General features: G+C 49.5%; 1 protein-coding gene across 1 annotated transcript in view; it reads left to right on the forward strand.

Moving 5' to 3' along the window:
• The first annotated feature begins 24608 nt into the window (after positions 1 to 24608).
• Positions 24609 to 25866, forward strand: part of LACTBL1 (lactamase beta like 1) — a 28308-nt gene continuing 27050 nt past the window's right edge. The window contains exon 1 of the mRNA XM_043531864.1: positions 24609 to 24876. Coding sequence (XP_043387799.1) covers positions 24793 to 24876 — 84 coding nt within the window. The 5' untranslated portion in view covers positions 24609 to 24792. The remainder of the gene's footprint in view (positions 24877 to 25866) is intronic.

Below are 25866 nucleotides of genomic sequence, written 5' to 3' on the forward strand. Positions count from 1 at the left end.
GCACCTTAGAGACTAACAAATTTGTTAGTCTCTAAGGTGCCACAAGTACTCCTCTTCTTTTCGTGGATACAGACTAACATGGCTGCTACTCTGAAACCTGCCATTACAGACAGTTGACAAGAAGGTGTGAGTAACAGGAGGGAGACATTAGTCCTGGGGAAATTAAATTTAGGTTTTGTAATGACCCAACCACTCCCAGTCTTTATTCAGGCCTAATCTGATGGTATGTAGTTTGCAAATTAATTCCAGTTAGACTGACCTAACACTTGGTAAAGCAACCCACATCCTTTCATGTATTTATACCTACTCCTCTATCTTTTACTTCATACATCTGATGAAGTGATCTGTAGCCCACGAAAGCTTATGCTCAAATAAATGTGTTAGTCTCTAAGGTGCCACAAGGACTCCTCATTGTTTTTACTGATACAGACTAACACGGCTACCACTGAACTCTGTCAGCAGGGTTTAAGTTTATCCTTTAGATTTTAGGGTGGTCTGGGCGAGTTGGGCTGGGTTTCTGTTTTACAGTTATCCTTAGTCAGTAGGGCTCAGAGGTGCTTTTAGGGTTAAACATAGAGGTTACCTATGGCAATCAAGGGTTGGCAAAGGCCTCCTCTGAACAGGACAGAAATCTAAGTAGGGAAGGGGGAGCACGTTGGGAGCCACTAGGGAATAGGTGCGGGGGGGGGGGGTGGAATGGGGTAAATTGGACTGTCATCACATTAAGCAGTTGTATATCCAGAGGAGGAATATGGATGTGCCCCTCTCCTATGACTATGGAGGAGCAGGATCGATGGCCTATTGCAAAGGGGGGGCATTTAGGGGTAATGTGTATGGGGTACGGTGTATTCCGTTGGGAATGTATGCAATCCTGCAATATAACACTAGGAGGCAAAATCCTTCCAGTGTATGACAAAATTATGAACTTCTCTACACTGCCACCTGGCCTATGGTGCACCAATGGATCAGTGGACTCAATCGTTGTAAACAATCGAACCAGCACCTACTACCCCATACCGTACCAAGTAGTTGAATTGGTTTGGACAATACCAAATTTCACTGTGGATATTCAGTGGACACACAATATGGACAAAAGTACACAAAGATTACAAGAGCAACTTGCTGCAAGTGCCAACAGTTGGACACACTTACAATACACACTACAGGATGGCGCTGACAAAATTTTAACCTTATCAAAGGAGGAGAAGCAGTGTTTTTGGTGGTGGCCAGGATGTTGGACCATACTGCAGTGGTCAGGACTGTCGATGTTGCTGTGGATTATCATAGCAGCTGGTGTGTTGTTAACTATATGTGTGTTACATTGCATATGGAAACGATCAAGGGGGGCACAACCCCCTAGCGAACAGCCACTAATTATAACCTATAAGCCCCCCCCCAAGTGTACTAGACAACCCGGACCCAACCTTCTCGGGCCCACTATACTGGGAAGTCTGGAACACTAAATGGAATAGGTGTAGTATGCCCATACGAGAGAAGGTGCAGGGCATGGTACTACACAAGGGGCAGTGGGACAGATGGAGCATCGACACCTTCCACCTTGATGCCTGGTCTATCAGGAAATGTGTCGCCATATGTCCTATGCTTTTCCAGGGATACCTGGGCAGGAGGATCCCAAAAGAAAAAGAAAAAAAAGGGGTGGAGTGTTAGGATATAGATATTCAGGCCTGTCTGTAAAGGCCTGTACTTTAAGAATTTAGGTGTGTTCTTATCACTTGGCTAGTTAGAGGTATAAAAGAAAGAATCAAAATCACTGTCTGCCAGTGTAAGGTCCTTCTCTTACTGTGACAGTCTGAGGCCCTGTTCTTAGGCTAAGGCCTTTGGCTAAGGGACAGAGGCAGTCATAAGCTGGGAAGCGACCGGTCACATCCTTGGTCACATTCCAAAGTAGTCACATTGAAAGAAGGTGCTATTGGGCTGTTAGGAATACAATCCTGTCCTGATAGTGCCTATCACCTCCGGAGAAAGGGAAGTGCCTAGAAGATGTAAAAGGAAATTGAGGTTGATAGTTTTCTGTCTGGTCAGAACTCACTTTTCAATAGACACAGCTGGGAAACTGTTATGTCTTTATAGATGTAGTTGTGAAATCCTCACTTCTGTATTGTTTTGTCATTATCGTTCCCACTTTGCTATTGTTTATTGGCATGGTCTCTGTCTGGTTCTGTGATTGTTTTTGTCTGCTGTATAATTAATTTTGCTGGGTGTAAACTAATTAAGGTGGTGGGATATAATTGGTTAGCTAATCATGTTACAATATGTTAGGACTGGTTAGTTAAATTTCAGTAGAATGATTGGTTAAGGTATAGCTAAGAATATTACTATATAAATTAGGGGCAAACAGGAAGTAAGTTGGGATTCGAAAATAAGGAAAAAGGAACTTGTATTTAAGCTTGCTGGAAGTTCACCCCAATAAACATCGAATTGTTTGCACCTTCGGACTTCGGGTATTGTTGCTCTCTGTTCATGCGAGAAGGACCAGGGAAGTGGGAGAGTGAAGGAATAAGCTCTCTAACAATTGGGGAAACGCTGGGGAATTCACCCATCACTTTCTCACCGCTCAGGATTGAAACTTGTGCAGGGAGACTGCTGGGCCACACCCCAGCTGGGCATGAGCAAAGCAGCAAGGCAAAAGGGCAACCTGGGGAAGCTAAGCAGAGAGGGAATAATGAAGGCGAAACAGAGAGAAAGGAGAGGAAACGAACTGGAAGGGAGAGAGAAAAGAGAAAGGAAGGTGAATGGGGAAGAGAAGGAGGGGAAAGGAGTAAAGGTCTGGAGGAAAGGGGAGGTATAATCTAGGAGACACAAAACTGTGAGATGTGTAAAATGTGTTTGTTTCAGAGCATCATATGCTTAATTTATTCTTAAATGCATCGTAGGGTGATGCAAATAGATGCAAGATGTATGTAAATTCATGTAAATATATATGCAACTTAGTATCTGCCCTCAGGGTCCTGGCAAGTTGCCAAAGTGGCCCTTAGCGCTCCAGTGGTTGTATATGACTGTTCGTGACAACCGTTCTGCAAACACCAGCCCTGATCTGACAGCAGCATAGCCACATGGTCCGGGCCTATTACTGGTAATGGGGGAAAGCAGGAAGTATTAATCACACCCTCTCTATGCAGCCATCTCAGCTGTCCTCTGTTGTTTTTCCTTCCTATTGATTGCAGGGCCAGATCCCTGGTAGAGTAAATGGGTAAAGCTCCATTGCCTAGAATGGTGCTGTGCCCAGTACACTAACAGGGGATCGGCCTCATGTGGTTTAATTTTATGGACTACTGCAGCTTCTCTTTCATTTTATTTCATTCTGACTGTATTTATGGAAATTTGATACATTTTTTGTTTATAAAAATATCATTAAGAGCACAAATTAAAAAACACCCCAGTACACACACACCTACACACTTTGCACCCACTGGTGCAACTGCTGCTGGAATACAGTGTCCAGTTCTGATGCCCACAATTCAAGAAGGATGTTGATAAATTGGAGAGCTTCAAAGAAGAGCCACGAGAATGATTAAAGGATTAGAAAACCTACCTTATAGTGATAGACTCAAGAAGCTCAATCTATTTAGCTTAACAAAGAGAAGGTGAAGGGGTGACTTGATTACAGTCGATAAATATCCACATGGGGAAGAAATATTTAATAATGGGCTCTTCAGCCTATCAGAGAAAGAAGTAACAGGATGCATTAGCTGGAATTTGAAGCTACACCAATTCAGACTAAAAATAAGATGCAAATTTTTAATGGTGAGGGTAAATAACCATTGCAAGAAGTTGCCAAGGGTCGTGGTGGATTCATCACTGATATTTTTTAAATCAAGATAGGTTGTTTTTGTAAAAGATCTGCTCGAGGAATTATTTGGGGGTAGGTCTTTGGCCTGTGTTATACAGGAAGCCAGACTAGAGGATCACAAGGTCCCTTCTGACCTTGAAATCTATGACTCCTTGAGACAAGATGTCAGAGCAGTAGCCCTCAATTGGATGGGAATTTCCAAAAATATCCATACAAATGACACCAAACAAAACTAGGAAACCCAGATGAAAAGGAGCTACAAGGAGCCCCAGGCCTGGATTTCAGTTGGACATTTGCAATCGTATATGTACATTTGGGCGTGTGTAACTTATGTGTGCAAACACCTGAGGAATGTGTACCTACACAGTAAAGTTAGAAGCCTAATTGCCCAAGCTCATACACAAGTTCCTGAGTTGCAAATGTAAGTCAGGCATTTGAGTGCACGTAGATTCAAACTGAGTGGCATGAGGCTAACTTTGAAAATCAGGCCCTTCATTTCTCTCCCACTTGCCAGAGTCTGAGCATTTATCCATCCCAAACTGAGACAGTGCAGCAGGCTGGCCAGCCAGCAGCTCTGGGCTTCGGCAATTCTTCTACAGGAGCCAGAAACAGGTCCAATAAAAGACATTACCTCACCCACCTTGTCTCAGACAGGAAGGAGTTAGCCAATGAAGATGTGTCCAGAGTTGCCCCTCGGTGTATTTACATGGTTCAGATCAGGCATGTTTAGGATGAGGCAGAGGCCATGAACTGCACACTTCAGCTCTTTTCAAACTGATTTGAGTGACCCCCATTCTACTTCACTCCCCGCCTCCCGGCAGTCACTGCGTTGTCCAAGGTCTCCTTGCTTTCCTTCAGCCTCTTTGCTTCCCTTTCCTTCTCTGGTAACTTGTGGGATGTTTATTCCCCTTTATATGAAGCAGTTCTGCTTAACTTCTCCATCTTTCCTCACTCTCTTGGTTTTATCCCCTGCTCACTGAATTCCTCTGATCTGAAAAACACATCCCAGTCAACTTTATTGATTCCGTCATGAGAATAAAGCCAGGGCCATCCCACCAATGAGAAGCCAGATGAGGACAGCACAGAGAGTCTGCCTGAAGCCCTTGTTCAGTGCTGTCAGATAAAATTCGAAAGACCAGGCCCCCTTGCTGAAAAAGAATGCCGAAGCATTTTGCCACGTGCCCAGCCCTTGGCTGCGTTCTCCTGGTAACGTGCCTGTGCTACGCTGCTTTACAATGAATTTTTTATCATACTTCAAATATTAAATATTTTAGAAAGTACATTTCCAGCACCGGGCTGGGCTGCCACGCTGTCTCTTGGGTAGCTGAAGGGGAGAGGGCTTCAGCCTGTCACTAAGGCTCAGAGTTTACACTACACAGCAGGTTAAGAAGTTGCTTACATTTATAAAGCTTTAGAAAGTGGAGCAATATGGTGCTGCTCCTGGCCTCCTACTGCCCGGCTGAGTGAGGTAGCTCACCCATAGAGAGGCTGGCCTGCTGTTTCAGACGGCAGCATGAAGGGAGCCAGAAGGATGCTGGCATTCTGGGACTAGAAATAGATTCTTTTAACTTATGGCACATCCACCTGAGCCCATTAAACGCTTAGTCTGAGGATGGATGCACTGGGGGTAATTTGAAGGCTAAATGAGTCTACCATCTAACCAGCAGAGGGTGCCGCAGAGGACCAGAGCAGGTGGTGGTGGGAGGTGGACTGGGAAAGAGGGAGCTGGGGAATTCTTTGTCTCCCCATGCAGAATTAAGTGCCATTAAAGGGCACATTGTGAAATTAAGTCACTTTTAAGGTACATTTACACCAGCATCTGGACAGGGGTCCATGCACATGGTTGTGCCGGAATCCCTATACCATCCACATCTAAACTCCAGAAACATAGGTTTCAAGACATGTATGGGGTAAGAATGCAGTACTAGGCAGTCATTTCCCATTTTGTATGTGTGCAACTGATTGTTCCTTCCTAAATGGAGTACTTTGCATTTGTACTTATTGAATTTCATCCTATTTACTTCAGACCATTTCTCCAGTTTATTCAGATCATTTTGCATTTTAATCCTATCCTCCAAAGCACTTGCAACCCCTCCCAGCTTGGTATCATCCACAAATACTCTATGCCATTGTCTAAATAATTGATGAAGATATTGAACAGAACCAGACCCAGAACCGATCCCTGTGGGACCCCACTTGCTACTCCCTTCCACCTTGACTAGGAACCACTGATAACTACTCTCTGGGAATGGTTTTCCAACCAATTATGCACCCACCTTATAATAGCTCCATCTAGGTTGTATTTCCCTACTTTGTTTATGAGAAGGTCTTGTGAGACAGTATTATTAACTGGAGGTAGGCAGGAAAGGTGGATAAACTTCCCTATGGGTTTGACAAAACAGATCTCAGGGAAAACAAAGTGAAGTAACTGCCATCACATACTGAACAATACTAAAACCCCTCCCCCAATGACCTCTTTGAACCATGGGGTTATTCATGGTTCACAGACAGCAAGTGTCCTGAACACAATCACAGTCGCTTGAAATCAGTTGTAAAAGCCCATCCCAACCCCTCCACCAACCGCTGTCAGGGTCCTTCAGGCGCTGAGTAATCTCTCGAAACTATGGTCTGGCTAACAGTTGTGAGTATTAACACAGAATGAAAGAACAATAAGTGCAATTTACTGAGCAGACACTCTTGGCAGAACAATCACTAACCAGGTGTAATACCTGTGGAGGCGCCTGCCCCAATTATCCATAACGAGTCATTACATAAATGACTGGCTAATGACTGTCCATAGGAGGGGAACAGAACTGTGTGTTGAAGCACAAGTGAGTGGGAATGTTCCCTGCTGTGTTTTCACAGCAAATGCATGGGGTGCACTTTGTTTGTTTGGGGCCAGGCTGAAGTCACCCCCTGCCTACCCACTGTTCCAAGATGTAGACACAAATTGCATCCAGGATTTCCCTGGTCCACAGCAGTCCAGCACCAATATGAATGCCCACTGGATCATGCTGTCTGTAAAGGCTTTGCAAGCCTGTCCTGTCCTGTGTCCACTCTGTCTTAAAGTACTTGTCTTTAGTCTCAGATGTTATGAAGTGCACAGCACTCCACAGTAAGACAGAAGGTGTTGCACAGCATATTTGGACACATGTAGTGGGTCTGGGGAAAATTGGTGAGCATACACATTTGCGTGGACCCATGGCTAGACATCAGTGTAGACATAGCCTTAGACAGTAACCTGCTCCTAGGTCCAAAAGGGAATTAGCTGCATGTGAGAGATCAGCACCAGTTCTCATGAGGCTCATGCAACTGCAGGCATTGAAGTCAGGCTGAGATGTAGAGAACAGGACTGTTCTCTGTGCCCCGGGTGCCAGACACTAGATAGTATGAAGTGTTGTTGTATGCCCCAAGGAGAAAATCTGGGATACACACCTTAACACCCTCAAAACTACCTTCAACAAACAAGGAAACTCCACCAGAGAAGTAGATTGCCTCATGGAATGGACTACCCAAATACCCCAAGAAAACCTGTTTCACTACAGACATAAAATCCCCTCTGACCACACACCCCTACTTGTCACCTACCACCTCATACTGGAACCCATATGGTGTATCATCAAGCAACTGCAACCAATACTGGAGCCCAAGATCTAGGACCTACGAGGTGGGACAGTCCAAGAGCTTGGGCTGCAGCCCAAGCCCGAATGTCTAAACCGCAGTTAAACAGCCCCTTAGCCTGAGTCAGCTGGTAGGGGCCAGCCATGGGTGTCTAATTGCAGTGTAGCCGTACCCTAAGACACTCAATAGAGTAAATCTCTCACTGTCAGGCATTTTCTCCAGCCTGGAGATGAACTGGAGGGAAAAACTGGAGAAGAAGGCACTTGGGAACCAGCATATAAGTTTGGGACAGAAGACTATTCCATTGTCCTACCGATGCAGTGACAGAGTGGACTCTGGCTGCCCCCAATTCTTCCTCAGAGCTGTCTGAAAATGGGCTGGTCCCCCTAGCTTGCAAAGACATCTCAGTAATATCTGTCCCTGTCCAAGGGAAGAAGTACCCTCAGCACTGTAATCAAGTCACCTCTCAAGCTTCTTTTTGGTAAGATAAACAGATTGAGCTCTTTAAATCTCTCATGCCAGGCATTTTCTCCAGCCCGCCGATCATTTTTGAGGCTCTTCACTCTCCCAATTTTTCAACATCCTTTTTAAAATGTGGACACCAAAGCTGGATCCAGTATCCAATATTGGTCTCACCAATTCCATCTACAGAGGTAAAATCACCTCCCTGCTCCTACTCACTACTTCCCTGTTTATACATCCCAGGATCGCATTAGTCTTTTTGCCACAGCATCACGCCAGGAGCTCATGTTGAGTTGCTTTTATATTATGATCCCCTAGATCCTTTTCAGAGAAACAGTCCCCCATTCTGGAGGTGTGGCCTGCTTCATTTGGTCATAAATATGTAACTTTGCATTAGACAGAAATTTCTACTTCTGGTAGGCTGGGGTCATTTCTCGAGTGGACAAATGCAAGGGCTTCTCTGCTTGTGGTCCAGCCAATATCACACAATGATATTCTAGGGCAGTTGAGGAATTTTGGGCCACTACACGGGAATTGTACCCAGGTCTTTCCTGGCTGGTAAAATACAGTGGAGAAAATGTGAGTCAGCTTTTGGAGAGGTACGGCACTACTTCCCTTGAGGAAGGGAGGGTGATAGTTCTTTGTGTCTGGCTCTCTGAGCAACCTCCAGACATAGATACAGGTCTAGTTTCTGCTCGCTTTCTTCCTTTCCTCGTGGTGTCAGAGCAGATACCTGGAGTAAGGGCTGAAAAGGGGGGAAACAGAGGGACAACTGTACCAGTGTCCTAAGCTCAGCCCCCCCCAACCCCAAACATCCATAACTGGGGTGAAATGTGAGGGGGGTGGGCCTCCAGCAAACAAGATGTACTAGAGCCCAAATTTCTCTTGATGGGCCTGGCTGGAGTCTTCACTTTCTTGATCTTGGTCAGCCCCACTGCTGTCCAGGCAACAGCTTGGAGCCTCCCCTGCTTTCATCAGTCAGCAACCTGCCGGAGGAAGAACAAGTCAAGTAAGGGACCCTGCTGGATTTTTTGGATTAGGAGCTATTGCTGACACAGCCAGGGACTGCAGCAGGCGCAGGCGGAGTCGCTGTAGAGTGTCTCTGTCCTTTCCATGCTGACAGCACCTATGGGTATGTGATGGAGCGAACCCCCACCATGGGCAAGAAAACATTAAAGGTCAGTTAGGCACATTCACTCTTTGGCTGACAAGTAACGTTAGATAGCTACTCATCAGCCACAGAGATTAGGTGATACCTGGATTTATAAAAATACCTGAGAGTGTTCAGACTGGGGGAGAAGTCACAGTGAGCAGAGAGGCTGGCTGGTTCCCATGAATGGGTGAAGCACCAGAGAGCACTGGAGGTCAGAGACCTCAGGAAGACACAGGCTGGGCAGGACAGTGCTTGACACCGGAGCCGGAGAAAGGCAGTGGAACCCCAGGAAAGGGCTGAGCACAGGGCCCAGCAGATCGGCTGACTCTTTGGGACCTTGGACTATACTCAGACATTTGGTTACCCCAGACATTTGGACTAGTCTCTTCTCAGCCAGGGGGCTTGGTGGCATGCAAAGACAGACTGCCTCCAGGTGCCATGGGAGGCAACCCCCCCTGCAATATTACAGCCTGACAGCAGGGCAGTTCTCAATGTGAGGACTCACCGTTCAAGGGTAGCACCAGTTAATGGCATGCCTGCCCACAGGGCTCACTCATGTGAGGCAGCACAGGGGCTGTTGTGTCACTCCCTGCTGTTCAAGTGTGTGCCAGGACACTGGGAGGGAGAACGGGGTGGCTTTGGCTGTAGTATCTCCAGCATGAAGGTAACTGAGCCCTGAGTCTGCTTCTTGCAAACAGCTGGTGCATTCCCTTTGTGCCTGGTGTTGCCCTGGCTTTCACTTTGTGCCTCAGCTCCGCGCCCCTGTGTTTGCTCCCTGAGCAGGGATATTGTGGCTCAGTGTGGGGCAGGGCTCAGTGCGGGGAAATCTTACCCTCTTGTGCCCATGCTCTGGCTACAGGACTCCTGTGTCCTGGGCTGTTAAAGGGATCTCTTTCCCAGCACTCAGGTCTCTGTGAAGATGGGAAGCAGGACCAGCTCTAGGCACCAGCAAAGCAAGCACGTGCTTGGGGTTGCACAGTTCCAGGGCGGCGTTCCGGTCACCCTTTTTTTTTTTTGCTTGGGCAGTTGCGCTCTCGGAGCTTGGGGCGGCAAACTTTTTGCTTGGGGGGACAAAAAACCTAGAGCCGGCCCTGATGGGAATGGTGTTACCATGTAACATACCCTGCAGGGAACAAGGCCGGGAGACCCTGCTGGGGTTTCTCCATTCCCTGGTACCACTGCACAAAGTCTGTACTGCTCACCCTAAATAACAGAGGGATCTGAACCCAACTGCCCTGCTGAGCTGCTCAGGGTCTGATCTGGGAAAGCTGCCAGTCCACACTTCACCACCAGTCCCCTGTCCCAAAAGGCCAGTGCCTGCAGCAATTCAACATTCAGATCAGACCGAGCCCTTTCGCACAGGCCCCAGGTACCAGAGTAGGGGGCTCAAATGTTTGCACAGCTTTGGCCTCCAGCAATCCCTGAGAGCTGTCTTTCTCCCTGTTTTCCTGCCATGGCCACACTAACCCGGCCCCATGCTCTGCCCTCTGCCTGGCTATTTGTGACAGTGTGTGGACTGGGCAGTGGTATGCAAAGGCCTGGACTCTAAATTGTCCAAGGTAATGAAAGTCCACCTCTGACTGTTACAGAAAATTGTTTAGAAAAAGATACAAAGGAAGACAGACTGGAGAATGGAAACCAGTGAACCAGAAACCAGTGAACTAAAATTGTTATGTTGGAAATTAGGCATAATCAGTGGATGAAATATTCTGCCCATCTCTCCCTCTTGGAGTCCTTAAAAGATACCTGGGAGAGGTTCAAATTAGCTGGTTGGTGGAAATGAGTGGGACTGAAAGGAGCGCGCTTCACTCTCATGGCTGCCAGCCTCACCATCTTCTGAGACCATCTTCTGAGATCCACCGTGACACTGCTGGGCTTTGTCATCCAGATCTGGAGAGATGTGCTGACAAGACTAGGCCAGAGAGAGGGACCCAGATGACTTCGCCACCTCCACTGGCCCCAGCTAAATCCCAAACCCCACCCAGGTTGTGAGACTTGGGTTCCCCCTTCTCCCATGTGTCCTTTTCCTTCCCTGGCCTCATTTTTTCTCTTTCTCCTCTCTCTCTCTTTTTGCCTCCTGTTGAAGAAGAGTTTGACTCAGCCAGGCAAGTCTATATATCTTGCAACCCTGATGGAAGCGGCTGTGATCAGCAAGGCAGTTAAAAACAATTACTTAAACAGCCCAACAGTGGTACAAGTTTGCCAGGTCTCAGAGGGGCTGATCAGACTTTGCCTGTGCCTGAGTTCCTCCAGAAGTGAAGCTGTAAGTGAGAGTCAGCACCAGAGACCAAAGCTGCATTTTCTCTCTTTGCTTTTCTTTCCTTTCCCCTTTTGTGTGTTTGTCTTGTTTTGCCTTCAAGAAACAGACGTAACAATCTAGCAGTTCCAGGCTATCTAAAGTAACTCACACACACACACACACACACCCCGGACAGTTTTTACCATCTTTAACACCACCTCAAAGGATGTCAAACTGGGGGGAGAGGGGGGTGAGTGGTCCCTATAAAAACCCTAAAGGGAAAAGGAATAAGGGATATGTTAAAATGAAAGTCTTACTTTATGCTTAACATTTCAAATGCTTCAACCCTTTTTCCTGCTTTTTCTGTATCTTTAATAAAATGTTATAAAGGTGTTTAATAGTGTTTTTGCCATAGGACTAAGCAGACCAAGATCTCTGTACTGGAAACCCCCAGCCAGGTTTAACTGTTGAGCGTTGTACAGTGATAGTGTCATGTTAACACCTTTGACTAGGCCCATTTATTCCATCGAAATTAATACAACCGCAGGCACATGGGAGAGGCACAAAAGGGGTTAATAAAAACTGCAGGATTAAGCCATCAAGTCATCACTGCAAAACCCTGCTGTTAGCCACAGGGAAGGGCCCAGACAGCCTCTCCTTGGTCATTAAATGAGGGTAAATTTCATCCAGGCACCTGCTGCTGACCCATTTAAAGAGCTCCAAGGCAAGGCAGTGTGGGCTGCTGTTGCCTCAGTCTTCGATTTCTGGGGCCTGTTGGCAGGGGGAGATGCTTGTAGATATCCCAGTACCTTTCTCTTTGACAAGGGGATGCGTGTTCCCTACCTTCCCCCAAGCCCAACTGCTGGAAGGGAATAAGCAATGGGTTCCTCCTAGAACAAGGCCCTGCCTCTGTCATTCATAGGGCTCTGGGGATGGCCTGGGGGAGTCAGAAATGCAAAGGTGTCAGGAGTCAGGCAGGAGGGGGCCCCTCTGCTGCTCAGGCGGTAACCATTCCCATCTGCGGCAAGGGGCCTTGGCCAGTCAAATTCCCAATTCAAGCTCCAGTGATCTGCCCACAGATGGCAGCACAGCCCTGCAGTTTGCCAGACATGGATTGCCAGAGGAGCCAGGGAAATGCAGCGCTGAGCTGACTGGGCAGGCAGGGCAGACTCCTCGTGTCAGCTCTTACATCTGTGCAAAGCGGGTGTCACACACTGCCAGCTCAGAGTGCTTCCTACCCTCCCCTCCCCTGCCATGGCCATCTTTACCCCAGGCTGCATTCACTCTGCCCAGGTGTGAACGGTGACACTGGGTGCAGGGCCAAGGAGCCCCGGGAGCTTAGCCTTCCACTTTCACATCACCCAGCACTTTCCCCTTGGACGCAGGTTTTGTTGCCACCCATGGCCTGAAGCGCCCACCCCACATGGATCCTGCACGTGCCACAGGCTCTCCCTCTGCATGCCAGTGCCAGGGTCTCCTCTGCTCCACGCAGCTCAGTGGGAGCAGTGAGGCTGGCAAAGCTGGGGATCCGGTTTCCATGTGACCCACCACAAGTACCACACAGAAGATGAAGGGTCCAGGGCCCCAAGCCGGGCATGCACTCCCTTCTGGCCAATTGTTAAACATACTAGACATGCAATTGTGCCCCTACCTAGTGTGTAGTTATCACAGTCTGGTGTGCAAATCATATACCTTTGCACACAAATGGCCATAATTAATTCTTCCTCCTTTCAGTGTGCCAATGTCGTGGCAACTGCCTGTAGGAGTTAGACACACAATTGTGCTCTTAACTGGCTTGAAAATGTGTCTTTGAGGCATCGAGAAAATGGTTCTGGGCTTCTGGGCATCATGCTGGTGAGCAGGGAAATCTGTCCTGTGCTGCCACCACATGGTAACCAGCTGCTGTCACCTGCCCCCTTGCCCCCCACAGCCCACCATGAAGTGAGTGAAGAGAGTGCTGACAGTGGGGCAGCCCAAAAATGCCTCTTTGGACTCACAGAGGAAAAGCCTCTGCCTCTGCACAGGGAAAGGACCCTGGGGGCTTTGGGGCCTTGGTTGTCTGGGGACCCTGCCAATAGGGTAAGGGACACTGGCAATGGGATTCCAATGCACCGACGCCTGACGAGAATGGGCACTGCCAAGGGAAACCCAATGCACACACATCTGGAAAGGAACTCCTCTGCAGTGTCAGCCCAGGGCACAGACACCCAGCATTGTGTGATTGCACTGTGCAGAGCCAGTCCATAAATGAAAACAACGAGGAGTCCGGCGGTACCTTAAAAACTAACTGATTTATTTGGGCATAAGCTTTCGAGGGTAAAAACCCCACTTCTTCAGATGCACGGAGGGAAAATTATAAATACAGGCATAAATATACTGGCACATGAAGAGAAGGGAGTTACCTTACAAGTGGAGAACCAGTGCTGACAGGGCCAATTCAATCAGGGTGGATGTGGTCCACTCTCAATAATTGATGAGGAGGTGTCAAGACCAAGAGAGGGAAAATTGCTTTTGTAGTGAGCCAGCCACTCCCAGTCCCTATTCAAGCCCAAATTAATGGTGTTAAGTTTGCAAATGAATTGTAGCTCTGCAGTTTCTCGTTGAAGTCTGTTTTTGAAGTTTTTCTGTTGAAGGATGGCTACTTTTAAATCTGTTATTGAATGTCCAGGGAGATTGAAGTGTTCTCCTACTGGCTTTGGTATGTTACCATTCCTGATGTCTGATTTGTGTCCATTTATTCTTTTAAGAAGAGACTGTCTGGTTTGGCCAACGTACATGGCAGAGGGGCATTGCTGGCACATGATGGCATATATCACATTAGTAGATGTGCAGGTAAATGAGCCCCTGATGGTGTGGCTGATGTGGTTGGGTCCTCTGATGGCGTCGCTAGAGTAGATATGGGGACAGAGTAGGCAACGGAGTTTGTTACAGGGATAAGTTCCTGAGTTAGTGTTTCTGTGGTATGGTGTGTAGTTGCTGGTGAGAATATGCTTCAGGTTGGGGGACTGTCTGTAAGCGAGGACTGGTCTGTCTCCCAAGGTCTGTGAGAGTGAGGGATCGTTTTCCAGGATAGGTTGTAGATCGTTGATGATGCGCTGGAGAAGTTTTAGCTGGGGGCTGTACATGATGGCCAGCGGTGTTCTGTTATTTTCCTTGTTGGGCCTCTCCTGTAGTAGGTGACTTCTGGGTACCTGTCTCGCTCTGTCAATCTGTTTCCTCACTTCCCCCAGTGGGTATTGTAGTTTTAAGAATGCTTGATAAAGATCTCATAGGTATTTGTCTCTGTCTGAGGGATTGGAGCAAATGCGGTTGTATCTTAAGGCTTGGCTGTAGACAATGGATCATGTGATGTGTCCTGGATGGAAGCTGGAGGCATGTAGGTAGGAATAGCGGTCAGTAGGTTTCCGGTATAGGGTGGTGTTTATGTGACCATCATTTATTAGCACTGTAGTGTCCAGGAAGTGGATCTCTTGTGTGGACTGGTCCAGACTGAGGTTGATGGTGGGGTAGAAATTGTTGAAATCCAGGTGGAATTCTTCAAGAGCCTCTTTCCCGAGGGTCTATATCAGGAGTGGGCAAACTTTTTGGCCCGAGGGCCACATCAGGGTGCAAAACTGTACGGAGGGCCGGGTAGGGAAGGCTGTGCCTCCCCAAACAGCCTGGCCCCCGCCCCCTATCCGTCCCTTCCCACTTCCCGCCCCTGTCAGAACCCCCAACCCATCCAACCCCCCCTGCTCCTTGTCCTCTCACTACACCCTCCCGGGAACCCCTGCCCCTAACTGCCCCCCCCCCTCCCGGGACTCTACCACCTATCCAACCCTCCCTGATTCCTGTCCCCTGACTGCCCTGACGCCTATCCACACCCCCGCCCCCAACAGGCCCCCCGGGACTCCCACACCTATCCAACCACCCCCTGCTCCCTGTCCCCTGACTCCCCCCCCCCGAACCTCCGCCCCATCCAACCACCTCCTGCTCCCTGTCCCCTGAGTGCATTCTGCACAGCTGAGGTTATGGGGCAAGTGATGCTGTTTGTTCACAATTTCAGCCTGTGCACGTCTGTGGAAGCTCTCTCTGTAGAAGTCCAATCTGTCATTTCGACTGTCAGGAGGAGTCCACGCAGAATTCTTTTTCTTGTAGTGTTGGTAGGAGGGTTCCTGTGGGTCAGTGCACTGTTCAGTGGTGTGTTGAAAATATTCCTTGAGTCGGAGATGGCGGAAGTAGGCTTCCAGATCACCGCAGAACTGTATCATGTGCGTGGGGTGGTGGGGCAGAAAAAGAGTCCCCGAGATAGGACAGACTCTTCTGCCAGGCTAAATGTGTGGTCGGATAGATTAACAATATTGTTGGGTGAGTTAAGGGTACCACTGTTGTAGCCCCCTGTGGCATGTAGGACTTTAGATAGTTTACTGTCCTTTTTCCTCTGTAGAGAAGTAAAGTGTCCATTGTAAATGGCTTGTCTTGTTTTTGTAAAGTCCAGCCACATAGAAGTTTGTGTGGAAGGCTGGTTTTGTATGAGAGTCTCCAGTTTTGAGAGGTTTCAGAGTAGCAGCCATGTTAGTCTGTATCCACAAAAGAAAAGGAGTATTTGTGGCACCTTAGAGACTAACCAATTTATTTGAGCATAAGCTCTCGTGAGCTACAGCTCACTTCATGCTCATTCTTGATCCTTAAATGAGATACGAGACTCTAGCCTCTGCCCACCTCCGGTGGCTGCACAGCAGGAAGCAAGAAGACCCCATGATTTTATCACAAGTCTTGCAATATTTGGTGTCTTCCTTAAAGCCCCAGCTCTTGAAGTCAGGCGAGGACAGGAGAATCTCAGCTTTTATTTTTAAAATGAAGGTTTCTCGACCTCCTAGTCACAGAGAAAAGCTGGAAAACATGAGCCGAGTGTGCCTTGAAGGTACCCAAACCAGAAGGAAAAGTCCCAATAGTTACTTTTTAAAATCCTATGTTTTTAAACCAATCTCATGAATGTTGGGTACTGACTCATGACTTCTGAACACCCTGTGTGTGATCATGACCCTAGGGTGGAAAACATCTGCCACAGTCACTGTACCACCAGTATTCCACATGCTCTGAGACAGCCTGGGTAGCAGAGGGCACTGGCAGTGGGCATCAAAATAGCTGGAGGGGTTGCAAGTAGCAACTTATACCTGTCCATCTACACACACACGTATTCATGCATACACATGTGCACACACATGCATGGGCACATATACACATTCACATGCATACACACACACAGGCATACAGATGCACATGAACACACATTCTCCCTCTGACTGTATTCCACCTGCACTCAGCCCTGCCAACCCAAGTCAACCCCCCACAGCTCAGAACCTCCACATTCCCCTCAGCTCCCTCCAGTCCAACCCTTCCCCCCCAGAACCACCCCACGCCCCTCAGCTCCCTCCAGTCCAACCCTTCCCCCCTCAGAACCACCCCATGCCCTTCAGCTCCCTCCAGTCCAACCCTTCCCCCTCAGTTCCTTCTAATCCAACTCCAGCCGACCTCAGAAACACCCCCATGATGGGGTGTCCACCCTACACAAGGCAGAGTGGGTTAATTTAGGACAATCCACCTGATCATCTGTACCTCGGTCGATAGACCGAAAGGCTAATTGTAATTAAGCCCATCTGGGCAGGGGAAGGCTGAGCTTGTAAAAAACCTGGCCCGGGACCTGGAGTTGTGGGCCAGTCCAGGCTGCCTTGCCAGAAAGCAGCGGCTTCTGGCCGGGTGCCCAGCTCTGAAGGCAATGCCCCGCCAGCAGCAGTGCAGAGGAAGGGTGGCAATACTGTACCATCCATCCTTCCTTCTCTGCTGCTGCCATCAGAGCTGGAGAGCGGTGGCTGCTGGCCGAGGGCCCAGATCTGAAGGCAGCAGCGCAGAAGTCAGGGTGGCAATCCCATACCATGCCATCCTGACTTCTGCGCTGCTGTTGGCAGTGGCACTGCCTTCAGAGCTGAGCTCTTGGCCAGCAGCCACTGCTGTCTGGCCACCAAGCTATGATAAATGAAGTGGGGGGTTAGCTCCCTTTTATGGACCCAGCCAGCCAGTTAGCTAAAAAATCCCTCTTCGCAGCTGTTCTCTACTTGCTTTACCTGTAAAGGGTTAAAAGTCACTGCGATGCACAGGTAAAAGGAAGTGAGTGGGCACCTGGCCAAAAGAACCAATGGGAAGGCTAGAACTTTTTAAAATTGAAACAAGACTCCCCTTTTGTCTGTCTGTTGTTGTTCTCCAGAGAAAGGGAACAGAGCAACGTTGCTGTAAGAAGCTTTGGGCCAGGTATGAAATATCATCAGATCATACCTAGAAACTACTCATTTGAAACCCTAGATATGTAAGTAGATCAGGGAATGTCTAGGGAGATGCGATTAGGTTTATCTCTTTTTTGTTTCTTTATGGCTTGTGGACTCCTCTGTGCTAACCCCAAATGCTTTTGTTTTGCTTGCAACCTTTAAGCTGGACTGCAAGAATGTTATTCTTGATGCTTAATCCTTATAAGTGGTGTTTTTTTTAAATCTAGCAATAGCCTGAGTTTCCAGATGTATTTTCTTTCTTTTTGTTTTTACTAAAATTTACGTTTTTTAAGAACAGGATTGGGTTTTTGTGTCCTAAGAGGTTTGTGCACGTTATTTAATTAGCTGGTGGCAACCTCTGATTTCCTTTGTTTTCTTTCTCAGCTCTTCTCCGGGGGACAGGGGGTGAAAGGCTTGAGGGTACCCCACAGGAAGGAATTCCCAAGTGCACCTTCCTGGGTTCTCAAAGGGGTTTTTGCACTTCGGTGGCGGTAGCATCTACCCATCCAAGATCAGAGAAAAGCTGTAACCTTGGGAGTTTAATACAAGACTGGAGTGGCCAGTATTAATTTTTAGAATCCTTGCGGGCCCCCACCTTCTGCGCTCAAAGTGGGGAAAGAGCCTTGACACAAGCTCGGAAGGCAGTTCTGCTGCCAGCAGCAGTGCAGAAGTAAGGGTGGTAATACTGCAACCCCCCTTCAATAAACTTCTGACCCCTGCACAACCTCCTTTTGGGTCAGAACCCAAAGAGTTCCAACACCGTGAAATTTCTCATTTAAATATCTGAAATCATGAAATTTATTATTTTTTAAATCCTACGACTTTGACCAAAATGGACCGTGAATTTCATAGGGCCCTACTCATCATGTGAACACACGGCCTTGCTTTGCTGCAAACACACAGCCTTGCTTTGCATGGCATTCTTGGGGGTATCCCAGTGTCCTTTGCTTCACCACTAAGCAGGGTGCAGTCCGGGGTTATTTTTGCTGGGAATTTTTCTGAAAAATCCCATATTTCCACGGTCTCTGCCCCATGCCTCCTTTCTGGGTGGGTTCGTGCCATTTTCAAATTGCTCTCTGTCAGCCTGGCCCCAACAGTGCACACCCACTACGGTGACAAGCTAGAAGATGCAGCAGCTGCTTAGGTATTACAGCCGCCTAAGCCAGACAAATTCGGCATTGGACTTTGGCTGTCACACCACTAAGCAGAGGATGCAGGAGCAGCGGAATATTCTTCAGCAGCAGCAGCTTGTCTAGAAGTAGGAGAATGCTCTGAAGCCATGGCGGCAGGGCAAGAGGGAAGAGAACAATGCCAAGCTGTACCGAGGTATAGCCAGGGCAGGGTTGGCAGTGGCGAGCGGCAGCTCAGGGTAGCCCTGATGAATACGTACATATCTGCAGAGTTCAGGCCGGTTGGTATTGGCAATCTCATGAAAGTTTTCATGGAGCAGGCAACCTGTTCCCTACCAGCTCTGGGTGACTGTGAAAGCAGAGTTACTGTGGGTGGGTCTGTTCCATCTCCTTTGGGAATGAACAGGCAGAGGAAGGCCTCTTTCTAGCACCAGGGGTGGTGAGTTATATGGGTCCGAGGTGCCCGTGTTCCAGCAAATTCAGGGCCCAGGGGCCCGGCTCCACCAATGTTCGGGGCTGGGTCTCCCCCAGCACCCACTGCAGGGGAGACAAGGGGGCTTCCTGGACCTGAGAGAGGCCCGGCCCCTCGGATCACGTGCAGTGAGGTTGCGGGTGAGTGTGCTGCTGGGGGGTCAAGGGGGGCCCCTCCCCCGGAGATGGGGGGGGACTGTGGAGGGGAGAGGGCTGGGGGGATTGTGGAGTCCTCCACTCTGGCCCCAGCCCCCGGGCAGCCTGCCTGCGCCCCAAACTCCTCATCCCCAGCCCTGCCCCACCACAGAGCCCGCACCCCCAGCCAGAGCCCTCATCCCACCATACCGCCCCCCCCACATTGTGCAATATAGGGGAACGGTACTGTTTCCAGTCCATTTTTACATTCTTTTAAAATATATATATTGGCTTACAAGGCAGGTGTGTGTGTGGTGGGGGGGGGACTTGGACCTGTTCTGTGGGCACCACCAAAATTATACAAACCTGTCGCCCCATCTGGCACTGGTGCAGGCCTTTCACCTGGGAACATTAGGGTTCTGAATTCATTTCAGTTGGATCCCACAGGTGGAGACCACTGGCAAGTGCAGGCCATGGCTCCATGGTGAGGCCTGCTGTGTCCAACGGAGGCCAGTGCTCCTGGCAAACACATCCACGGCTGCCAGTGCCAGAGATGGAGGGGCTGTGTGGCTGCCTGCAGAAGAACTGCTGCAGAGAACAGCACCTCCTATTAATTTACTGAGACCCGTTGGCCTTCCAGAGATGCGTAGGCTGAGATGAATGGACAAGGCAGCACCTGGGAGTCACCGGCGATCAATTTCATCACTGGGAGATGGAGATGGAGAGCACAGGGTGTGTGTGACTGTCTCAGTCTGGCCTTTCTGGGAACAGTGAAATTGCACAAGTGTCTGACGAGACGCAGACCCCTCAGCATGCTCCGCAGTGACTGTCATGGCCATTCAGCCTATTTGCCTATCATTCACTGCATTTGCCAGGTAGATGGAAAGAAGCCTGCTCCCTGTTCACTTCATGGTGGTGACTTCAGACCTTATGCCATGTAAAGGCTATGCCTTTACCCCTCCAATCGCCACTTCCACGATGGGGCTGCCTCCAAAAGCTCTGGCTTTCTTTTCCTCTATCTGTGGACTGTCCAGAGTTCTAGCCATCTGTAAACCCACCCTAGGTGAAGTAGTGGGTGTCTCATCCCCTTTTTGAGAGTCTCTTCTGCCCTCACTTGAATTTCGAACTTCAAATCTCTCCCTATCAGGAGAGGAAATTCTTCCTTGATCCTTTCAGTTACGTGGGGATTCTCTCCAGATGTGATCGGACTCGTGGCGTCCACATCAAACCAGGTTGTCCTAGTTATCTCTTAATGGAGATGTCCTGAAATTTTCTGCCCCTCAGAATGCATTGTTTGCTTTTGGTTGATGCACTATTTTAAATAGCTCTTCTTGTTGATCACGAGGTCTTTGTCCTGCTTTGCTCAAACTCTCCAAGACAGTGCTTGTATTGTCCAAATCTGCCAGGATGGCTGGATAACACCTTCATTTTTTTCTCTATAACTATTTTATTTCCAGGTCCTTCAATATTCTTTTCATCCTCCTCAGCCCCTCAAAGGCTCCCCTCATCAGGTCAGGAAAAGTCAATGTAGGCTGCTCCTTTAATCTCCTCTTCATTTCATGTCTTAAATCATCATCCCTCAGTCCTATCACTTCAGGATGGCATCCGGGTCCGTCATTCCCCATACATGTTAATCAGCAACTTGAAAATGTTTTCTGTACTCTCCTCTCTGGAAGGAATGGCCCTATGCATTGCCCCACTGGCAGCAGGCCCAGGATAGTTGAGGAAGGGCATTCAGCTCCTCTGTTTTCATTGCTGGAGGGCAGCAAGCCTGGAGCCCCTTGGATTCTGAAGTGTATGAAGGGAGTGTCATCTGTGAGTCAGTCTACATTATGGGGTGGGGGTGTGAGTCCTCTGCTTATGTACATTGAGTTAGTGGGAGTATAGATATCAGTGTAGCTGTGGTCGCATGGGTAGCAGCAGCAGAGTACATACCCACCAGTTTCAGGCTGAGTCGAGAATCACACCCCTAGCTAGTAATGTGGACATGGCCTCAGAGTGAGCACAAGGGATGGGGAATCAGGACTCCTGGGTTCAGGTCCTGGCTCTGCTACTGATTCTGCATGTGGCCTCTGGCAGATCACTTCCCGCCCCTCTGCCCCACCACCAGGGGTATCTATAAAGAGCTTCCCAAGGGTGGACTCTGGGGAATAATGAACGTTTCATTCCTGTGGCATGTTAAAACCAGCCGCTCCTGCAACCCCCACTGTGCCCTGTTGTGTTTGTTGCATCCCATGAGAATAGCAATGTCACTCTCTTTTTTGGCAGCTTCCCTGGACAGATGTTCCATCCCCTGCGCAAGGGTGAGGCAGAGGGAATAATCTGCGCTGAGAGGCTGCCTGCTGGGATTAGTGCTCCAGCCACTCTTAACAACATCTGTGGCAGCAGGAAAGCCCCAAATTCATCAGCACTGGAACCTGGAGAACAACAGCAGCGAGGCTGGTAAGAGCTTTCCAAGGTTCTTTTACCCACCGCGGAAATCACTGCTAATGGGAAAAAAGGACAGGAGAGGAGGGAGGCTTTGGTGGCTTGAGGGGCAGTGATACTATGGTCCCTTGTGTGCTTGGAGCCTGTGACACCGGCCCTGGGCACTGCCCCCAGCCCTGAGAGCACCACAGATCAATGCCTCCATCTTGGCTTCTCTAATCATAGGTAGCTGAGATGGGCTCATGTCTCTTCAGGTTCAGTAAGTGTCCAGCAGAGAGAGGCCAGGGAAGGGGAGGGGTTTAACCACCCCCGCAGGGCCTGGGCGGGATGAAGGATCATGTCACACCTCGACCCGAACCGTGGGGAAGCTTCAGCCTTGAAGAACTCTGTGCTCTAATTCTCTAGGGGAGCTGGGGGGGAAGAGAGGGGGAACTGCTGCCAGCCAGATGACTTGGGGGCAGGGTCCTGGCAGCAGGAGGGAAAGGGGCCTGGGCAATTTGAAAAGGACGCCGTATTGCTAGTTAGTTCCTTTAGGTCAGTGGTTCTCAGCCAGGGGTACACATAACCCTGGGGGTACCCAGAGGTCTTCCAGGGGGACATCAACTCATCTAGAGATTTGCCTAGTTTTACAACAGGCTACATAAAAAGCACTAGCGAAGTCAGTGCAAACTAAACTTTCATACAATGACTGTATGACAACCATCCTTAGAGGTTTGTAAGGCCCGGCTTGACAAAGCCCTGGCTGGGATGATTTAGCTGGTGTTGGTCCTGCTTTAAGCAGGGGATTGGACTAGATCGGGGCGGGCAAACTTTTTGGCCTGAGGGCCACATCGGGTTTCCAGAATTGTATAGAGGGCTGGTTAGGCAAGGCTGTGCCTCCCCAAACAGCCAGGCGTGGTCCGGCCCGAACCCCCTATCCGACCCCCCCCTGCTTCTTACCCCTTGATCCCACCCTGGGACTCCTACCCAATCCAACCCCTTCCCCGCGTTCCCTGTCCCCTGATGGCCCCCCCCGGGACTCCTGCCCCATCCACCACCCCCCACTCCTGACTTCCCCCTGCTGCCCCATCCAACCCCTCCTCTCATTCCTGACTGCCCCCTTGGGACCCCTGCCCCCATTCAACCCCCCTGTTCCCCGCCCTCTGACCGCCCCAACCCCTATCGACACCCCCGCCCCCTGACCACTCCCCTGAACTCCCCTGCCCTCTATCCAACCCCCTCTCCTCCGCTCCCTGTCCCCTTACCACACTGTCTGGAGCACCGGTGGCGGGCAGCGCCCAGCCAGAGCCAGCCACGCACCACGCAGCACAGGGCACCGGGTCAGGCCAGGCTCTGCAGCTACGCGGCCCCAGGAGCTCGCAGCCCCCCCGCCCAGAGCATTGTGCCGGCGGAGCAGTGAGCTGAGATGTGGGGGCCAGGGGGGAGGGGCCGGGGGTGAGCCTCCCCGGCCAGGAGCCGGGCAGGAGGGTCCCGCCAGCCGGATGTGGCCTGCGGATTGTAGTTTGCCCACCTCTGGACTAGATGAACTCCTGAGGTCTCTTCCAACCCTAATGTTCTATGATTCTATACTGCTCTTTATACACTGAATTGTAAATACAATATTAATATTTCAATTCATTTGAGAAAAGAAGCAATTTTTCAGTAACAGTGTGCGGTGACACTTTTGTCTGATTTTGTAAGCAAGTAGTTTTTAAGTGAAGTGAAACTTGGGGGTACGCCAGACAAATCAGACTCCTGAAAGGGGTACAGCAGTCTGGAAAGGTTGAAAGTCACTGCCTTAGGGGTAGGCTGGTATCACGCAAAACCAGAGAGAAGCAGAGGGTGTGAAGCTGCCACCTGTTCTCGCACTCTCTGAGCTTATTTTCTGGAGCAATCCCCTCTTTCCTGCTTCATCCCCTAGCGCTGGGCTCTCCTGCCTCATTCTAATAGGCAGCCCTGCCCTCACTTTCCATACGCTGGCATCTGAGTTCCCTCTACCCCTTGCTCAGACTCGCCCTGCGGTCCCTTTTTTCCCCCTGTTCTAACCCTTTGTTCCCTGCTCCTAGGAGTTTCCAGCCCTGGACTTGCAAAAGCCCCCCAGCGCTGGTGGTGAGAAGCGACTCCTAATCAGCCATGGAAGGGTTACAGAAACGGGTAAGGCCCAACCTTCCCAGCATCCACAGCCGCTTCACTGCTCCCATTCCCTTGGCTGTTGATTGTCAGCATCAGAGCCCAGGCCAATGGAAAGGAAATAGTGTGACATCATTGTATCCAAATAAAGTATGTAGCTCACCAACAAATGGCTGGGCCTGATTCTCCTCTTGCTTACCGCACTATAACTCCATTGACTCTAATGGGGTTATTCCTCATTAGCTTTGGTGGACGTGAGAGCAGGATCTGCCCCCTGTGTTCCCTGTCTCTGCCCATCTGGGCTTCCTCCTCCTGTGTTTTGTAAATTATTAGCCTGGCGATTCCCCACCAAATGTAGTGGGGCTGAGTGAGTGAGCTACGTACCACAGACATGAAGATGCTGTCCATCACAAGGGTTAATCGCCTCCCTGCACAGATGCCAAGAGGAGATGAAGATGCTATAAATAGTTTGCAAAGCCCAGCTGGTTTCAGCCCCAATTCACACACATGGCAGAGAAGCATTAGACAGAATTAATATTCTATCTCACAGGCACTTTCAACCCTGAGAGAGTGAAAAGCAAATTCCACTCTGGCCCTGTAGCTTTAATGTCCTTGCTGGGGAGGGGGCGGGGGGTGAATGACACTTTCTGGAAGCTCTGATTGGGTTAAATGGACAGAGAAACACAGAGACAAAGGAACAGTCAGCTAGAGAGCAAAGATCACTCCAGACACTGCCAGAGAGGCCACGCAGCTCCTCCCTGGGACGGGAGCTTGCAGCTTAGAGCATGGCGAGACAAGGTGGCTGGGAAGGGAGCTTGCAGCTTAGAGCATGGCGAGACAAGGTAGCTGGCAGATCTCTGCTCTGCTGTTGCCACATTTAAGATCAGCTAGCCTGGATCGGATACATCCAGCATATTTTGTGCTTCCTGGCAATGGCCTGTGTGACTGAGACATCATCTGAGGATGGTACCGACGGGAGCTGTGAATCATGTTGGGCCTTAATAACTTGTGATAAGGTCTGTCACCAGCTAAGTGACACACAGAAGTGTGAGTGTTAATTCACTGGGAGGGACACAGGGAAATATTACACTGCGTGGTGTAAGAGAAGGGTTTAATAGAGGGTGACTTATCTGAACCTCTCCCCAAACTTTGGGGGCTCAGAGAAAATGGGACATGGATCAAATCACCCTGGAGGTCTCCTCTCCCACTTGGGACAGGAATTGTATGGAATCTCTCTCTGTTGCTGAATAAGAAGAGACAGGTAGAAGAGTGTATTTCCCCACAGACTGGGTTGGGAGTTATTTGTGGGTAATTCATTTCCTGTAAATCCCATGGAGAATGAATAGCTCTGTGCAGTCAGTCAGATTTAAGCGCTCAGCATCCCAGTGAATGGCGAGAGATGTCCCATTCGTGTTACTATGTAAGTGCCATTTGTCTCTGGGTTTGGAGAGCAGGACATAGTCGCTGGTGCTGCAGTGGGACTGGTGTGTGAAGAGATGGGACTGGGGGTGCAGGGCGCTTGCCTGCCAGGGGAGGTGAACGAAGGTGGCATCAGGTGAGAAAGGTTTGGGCGCCCTTCCCTTTTGGATCAATGTCTACTGGGCTGGGAAAGTCCGAAGTGCATGAAGTGAGCAGATTGGGGATTACCTCCTCCCCCAGAGATTAAACCAAGAAAATCCCATTTCACTCTGACGTCAGGGCCCTGGGAGTCACCGGCAGCAACGGGGTGGGGGAAGAAGCTAGGAGGAGACAGTCTGGGCAGGAGGCATCAGTGAAAAGGCAGTTTTACCATGTGGGAGCTAAAAATGAAAAGTGAGGGCCCTGGTCTGCACTCTCAGCTCCTACAGCAGGAATATGGCATCTCCTTGCAGCTCTAAGGAGCAGCTCTCCAGCATGGACTAACAGATGGGTAAGAGTGAGCTTTGTCACTCAGGACTGGGGCGGGGGCAGTGTGACCCTAGCAATAGACCTGGCTGATAGCAGCTTAGGGTCTGATCAATTCCTTC

Source organism: Chelonia mydas, chromosome 18, assembly GCF_015237465.2.
Source record: "Chelonia mydas isolate rCheMyd1 chromosome 18, rCheMyd1.pri.v2, whole genome shotgun sequence".
Taxonomy (NCBI): Eukaryota; Metazoa; Chordata; order Testudines; family Cheloniidae; genus Chelonia; species Chelonia mydas.